At 37.1% G+C, this 6,118-nt stretch overlaps 1 protein-coding gene across 2 annotated transcripts; it reads left to right on the top strand.

Moving 5' to 3' along the window:
• Positions 1–328: 328 nt before the first annotated feature.
• On the top strand, positions 329–5,540 carry LOC123871779 (glucose dehydrogenase [FAD, quinone]-like). Of its 2 annotated transcripts, XM_045915718.1 has the most exons (4): positions 329–373; positions 1,507–1,628; positions 2,787–2,920; positions 3,906–5,540. In XM_045915718.1, the coding sequence occupies exons 1-4, from the start codon at positions 366–368 to the stop codon at positions 5,472–5,474; spliced, it is 1,833 nt and encodes a 610-aa protein (XP_045771674.1). In that variant the 5' UTR covers positions 329–365; the 3' UTR covers positions 5,475–5,540. The 2 variants fall into 2 exon arrangements, with proteins under 2 accessions (XP_045771674.1, XP_045771675.1); XM_045915719.1 differs by lacking the exons at positions 329–373; positions 1,507–1,628; positions 2,787–2,920 and adding an exon at positions 3,187–3,265.
• Positions 5,541–6,118: the final 578 nt, after the last annotated feature.

Below are 6,118 nucleotides of genomic sequence, written 5' to 3'. Positions count from 1 at the left end.
TAATATCTGTGCCTGTGGTGTTTTAGATTTTTCTAAAAATATGTAGTTTTAAAATTACAGGGGCTCAAAGATTTGTATGAAATTTTTTAAGACCGCGTAACTTTGAAACCGAATATTTCAACAGAAATCTGGAAAACCACAGACATAGATATTAGTTTCTAGAATATGTCTGCAAAATTTCATGGACTTTGGTTGCTTAATATTCAAATGAAATTGGAACTACGATTGTATGAAACGAGTGACGGAGAGAGCCCTCTTAACAGTTTTTATTACAGTATTGTTTGACTTGATAACAATATAATATGAATAGATGAGGATTTGAGACGTATTTAGTTGTTTGACTCATTAGCTTGAAACAGCACAATATGTCCGGGTAAGTTACTTTTCGCTTGCTCGACTGTATAAGAAGGAGAGTTATGTTCTTTGGCGCAGCCTGTGGCCTGCACTGGTTCATATTTTAAACCAGCCAATGCACCCGGACTTTACCCAGATGGAATGTCTATGTAAATTTCTAGTTCCAGTGGTTTTCCAGTCCGTACATAGGTTGATATGTGAGCCAGATTTACAGATTAGCGCATTACTGCAATCAGATCTGTTGACAAGGGGCAAGTGATGATGCAGCCTATTCACTCTTAACTTGAGAGGACCTATATCTAATTAAAGTGGAGGGGAAAATTGTTCCCTTAGTACAAGTCCAGTCCAGTTCAGTGGAGGGGGAGCTCAGTGGAGGGGAGTGGAGGGGTGTGAGGGGACAGGGGAGGGGGAGTGGAGGGGAGAAGTCAGACGACATCAAACGACATCGAACGAGACGTTATATTTATTTGATGACTTCCCTGGCACAGTGGGGAGCGCTATGGTCTCCTTAGTGTTAGGTCCTGGTTCAATTGCCGGCAGGGGAGGAAATTTATACTTTCTAAATTTTCTTTGGTCTGGTCTGGTGGGAGGTTTCGGCCGTGGATAGCTATCTCTCTATTGGCAAAGCCGTGCCGCCAAGTGATTTAGCGTTCCCGCACGATGCCTTGTAGAAACCAAAGGGTATGGGTTTAATAAAAACTGCCATACCCCTACCAGGTTAGCCTGCTTTTATCTTAGACCACATCATCGCTTATCACTAGGTGAGATTGCAGTTAAGGGCTAACTTGTATCTGAATAAAGAAAAGAAAAACGAGCCGCAAGGAGCCGTTGCGTTGGATACGGGTGATGCAACACTGCGATGTGTGGAAGTCCCCACAAGAGACGTGTCCATGATGTCCAGCCTTGACGACGACAAGTTCCTTACGGATTTTTGACGTGACAACGTCTTATAATTCGATAGAGCCGGCTGCACGCACGAAAAAACATGACTCATGCGGCGTTACCTCGCTCTGAGGCGTTCCATGTAAGGCTTGAAGTGCAAGCGAGAGCGCGGAACGAGCGACAAAGAAGCACAATCGGCCTTTGTTGTCACGTTCAACTATCGTCAGTAAACCGACTTTACAGACAACCAATTTTTTTTCTTTATTTCAGTGAGGCAGCTTGCTTCACATCTACGGGAGCGGTGCCACAACTTTTTGCTTCAGCGCTTAACTTCCTAGCAGCAGCACAATGTATAGTGCCTAATAAAACAGATTCATTTGATACAGTACCTGGTAAGAATATTTTTATGCTTGCATTGCAAAATAGGGTTTTAGTAAAAATCGTTTCAACAGTAAAATATTATTATGCTGAACTATTTATAAAGTATTAAATTATTATTTTTGTATTGCACAAATAAATTCTAGGTTCTTCTCTATACAGTTGTGAATTTTTAGTTTTAAATTTCGATGTTTTTCGGCATTTAACAAAACACACTTACCTAAATTAATAACAAAATATTTACCAAAATAACTAAAAATATTACTATATGTATATAAGTACGTTTACAGGATATATATACAGGGTGTTTGGTAATTAGTATATAATGATGACACGTACCCATGCTACTTTGATCTGATAAATACAATGCTGAAGTAATTTGACGAAATTAAATTATAAAAATTTCCATACAAAATTTTAATTTTTTTTATGTCCAAGTTTTCATGGCCCTAACGTGTCCTAACTCACTGAGATCGTTGGCCGCGGCCTATCTAAAGATGGCAAACGATCTCAGTGAGTTAGGGCACGTTAGGGTCATGAAAACTTTGACACAATTTTTTTTAAAAATTTGAAACCCTGTATATTAATATGTTACAGCGAAATGGTATAAATCGAAATGTTAAAACGACAACTCAATTACACCATTTCACTAAACAAATCTAATGATATCATAGAATACTGTGTATAGTTTAGTGTCTATGATAGTGTCTAGTGTCTATGATAATAATATTAAACTACTGAAACGCCTGATAATATTAAAATAAAATTACCCGTAACACAGGCTTCCCTAGTACGGGTGTCAAAGTACTCCATCGGATATCTACATATTGTGTTTACCTTTTCAATTTTCTAGATTTAAGGTGTTCTATTATTGTAAAAAATTGTTTTCTTGTTCAATAAATATATTATTTATTATATATTTATTTATTACCCAAACTTTAGATTTTGGCACCCTTCTTCTTCTTCTGGGATTTTGTGATTACATCGAATGTAGTTCAGAACGAAATCTGAGTACTATGCTCAGTATTTTATGATATCACTAAAGTTTAGAGAAATGATCTGATTGAGCGGGAGTTAGCCATATCCCTGAGTCATATGGCCAACTCCCGGTTTATGGCATTTCGCTGCAACATATTATACCTACACCGTAACATATTGTGTTTTTTTTTTAGATCTGGAGACATTCGATTTCATAGTTGTGGGAGCGGGATCAGCGGGTAGTGTAGTAGCAAATCGATTGAGTGAAATATCTCATTGGAATGTTTTACTTCTTGAAGCTGGACCTGAACCACCTATCGAATCTGATGTAAGTATGTACTTAAAGGAGTTTAGCTTAGTAAAAAAAAATAGACACGGTGACACTTTTCAGTAATTTTACAGTTTATACGCTTTGACTTCACCAGTTTTACACTTGTTAAAGTTGTTGTTAAAGTAGGGCGTGATCAGTCGACATCTCTGATTGGCTTTCACAACTTTAGTCAATTTCACATCTAATAAATTCATAGAAAAAATAAATCAAAGTTACTAATAAACACATTTTAGCAGTCGAAAAATAATATAGGTGTAAGAAGGAATTTCACGTTGTCGACGGGCCGGCATTCGGACGAAGCAATTCAAAGAACGGAGTTGCATGAAGATACTCGGTTTATTCGTAAGTTCGTAGGTTTACACAGAGTAGAGTCCCTAACCAAAGTCCCACGCAGTGGAAGCGAAGGTCAGAAGTACCACTAGATTAATACGAGAGTCGTGCCTCTTACGACTGGCTGGACCGATGACCTGAAGAAGGTAGTGGGGAGCGGGTGGATGAGGAAGGCGGAGGACCGTGTTTGGTGGCGCGCTCTTGGAAAGGCCTATGTCCAGCAGTGGACGCTTACAGGCTGATGGATGGATGGCCTCTTACGATCGTCCCACGCAGTGAAAGCGAATGTCGGAAGTAAGACTATGATATTTTGATCGAATATTTTCTTTGTGGTGTTACACAGGTGCTAATTATGTATTTACCGCAAGAATCACGCAATCGCACAAATTTCAACACCCATATCTATCATAACCTCATACGGCTCATACGTAAAATTGTTTTTATTGCGAGTTTTTACCTCAGAAAAATTTTCAAAATCACATGTTTAAAATTAGAAAGCAAAGCATGTTATTTTTTTAAGCAATCTATGTCATAAAAATTATTATTAGGAACAATCTGGAGCTAAACTTTTCGTAGCATGTTTTTTTCAGAATTGTTATTCTAGAACTACCCACAAAATAATACATTCCAAAAATTGAAAATTTCATTGCAGATACCTCGCATGTATGGCGCATTATATCAAAGCAAATTTGATTGGCAATATGCTACGAAAAACAATGGCATAAAACAACAGGCATTTAGAAATGGTGAAGTACCGTGGCCACGCGGTAAAATGCTAGGTGGCTCCAGTAGTATCAATGCTATGTTTTATGTAAGAGGAAGAGACTCCGACTTTCAGTCTTGGTCAGATGCTGGAAATCCAAGTTGGTCTCCCAAAAATGTAAATAAGTATTTTAAAAAAGCAGAAAACTTTGAAGATATGGAACTTAACAAAGACCCTGAAATATATAAAACCTATGGACAAGAAGGTCCACTTGTAGTTAACAGCTTTAATAGCACGTATAGGGAAATAACTCAAAAAGTTATAGACTCTTGGGATTACATTGGAATCAAACAAGTGCCTGATATTAACGCGGCCAAGTACCGGGGATATGGATTATGCGGAACATCAAGAGTGACTGCGCGGAATGGGCAAAGAGAAAGCACTTACAGAGCTTATTTAAATAAAGCAAAAAATAGATTGAATCTTAAAATTGTCACAAATGCTTTCGTAACGAAAATATTAGTCAACGATGATGCAAAAGTCAATGGTGTCGAAGTTGATATAAATGGAAAACAAAACAGATATTTAGTTAAATTTGACGTTATTCTAAGTGCTGGAGCTATTAACACCCCGCAATTACTAATGTTATCTGGAATTGGTCCTAAAGAGCACCTGTTATCCAAAAACATTTCATGCATTGTTGATTTACCAGGTGTTGGAAAAAATTTGCAAGATCACACTTCTCTCTATATCCCAATTTACGGAGATCAACCAGCACTCGAGGACACAGCTAAGCAAAGGTTCGAAGTTGCAAAATATCTTTATGATAAAACTGGATATTTAGCTAGCGGTCCAATAACAGATGTACATGCATTCTTCTCTCGAAGCGGAAATATGACGTATCCTGAATTTCAAAGCCATTTTGTATTGCTCTGGAAAAATTCTTCCAATATTCGACAGTTATTTTACACATTCGAAGATGATGTGGTAGATTCTTTCACACGACATAATTCGAATCAAGCATTATATCTTTGTTTTTTCAACATTTTGCACCCATGTTCAAGAGGAAAAATTTATTTAAACACGTCCAATTCACATGATCATCCAATTATTGAAGATAACTATTTTGACGATTATAGGGATGTTCAAGCCTCAGTTGATGGTATAAAAATACTAACGAAGTTGGTTAGCACACCCTATTTCAAATCTATTAACGCATCCATTCCCAGAATATACTTTCCACCGTGTAATCAATATGAATTTCTAAGTGATCTTTACTGGAAATGTTATTCAATGCAACTGACTGGTACTATATACCATCCAGTAGGTACAGCAAAAATGGGTCCAGATCCAAAAGATTCAGTAGTAGATAATTATTTAAAAGTACATGGGGTAAATGGTTTGCGAGTTATAGATGCTAGTGTAATGCCTTATATAACTAGTGGTAACACTAATGCACCTACGATTATGATCGGAGAAATGGGCTCTGATATGATTAAGGCTGAGTATCTGCCTTGAATAAAATTAAAAGATTTCTAAATAAACGGGGAGAGTCTAATTTTGTGCATAATTTTATAAAGTAAAATTTCCTGGTAATATTTATTTATTAAGAAAATAAGTAAAATTGTAAGAAGTATCTACAATAATACATACTTCTTACAATTTTTTTTTGCTTTGTATCAACTGCATTTAGTTGACACAAAGCAAAAAATTCAATAGTTAAAAGAATCGGATGTTATAAGTTTCTATATAGACGGACTGCAAATCGACTGCAAAATTGCAGTTGGGATGAAGTCTGATACAACTGCAGTGAAAACTGCGACACGACACACTGCGCAGTTCGCGTGCAGTTCATATTGAATGCCTGTACCTACTAGGACTGCACGCCAACCGCACGCGGTTTACGCAGTTGCGCTGTCGATAGTTTTATTGCAGTTGTATTAACTGCAATAAAACTGCATCTCAACTGCAATTTTGCAGTGGGTTCGCAGTCCGTTTGTATAGTCCTAAAGGTAACCGCAATACCAAGAGCGCATTGTTAGTAAGCACTGATAAATACAATTATATATTATTATTAATGATTGTATATTATGAATATTAAATGACTATGACTATGACGAAATGTGCCCCGTATGCGGCTGCTTTTGCGGCTTATACCTTGC

This window comes from Maniola jurtina, chromosome 14, assembly GCF_905333055.1.
Source record: "Maniola jurtina chromosome 14, ilManJurt1.1, whole genome shotgun sequence".
Taxonomy (NCBI): domain Eukaryota; kingdom Metazoa; phylum Arthropoda; class Insecta; order Lepidoptera; family Nymphalidae; genus Maniola; species Maniola jurtina.
The sequence above is the reverse complement of the archived record's forward strand: the minus strand, read 5'-3'. Positions and strand labels throughout refer to the sequence as shown.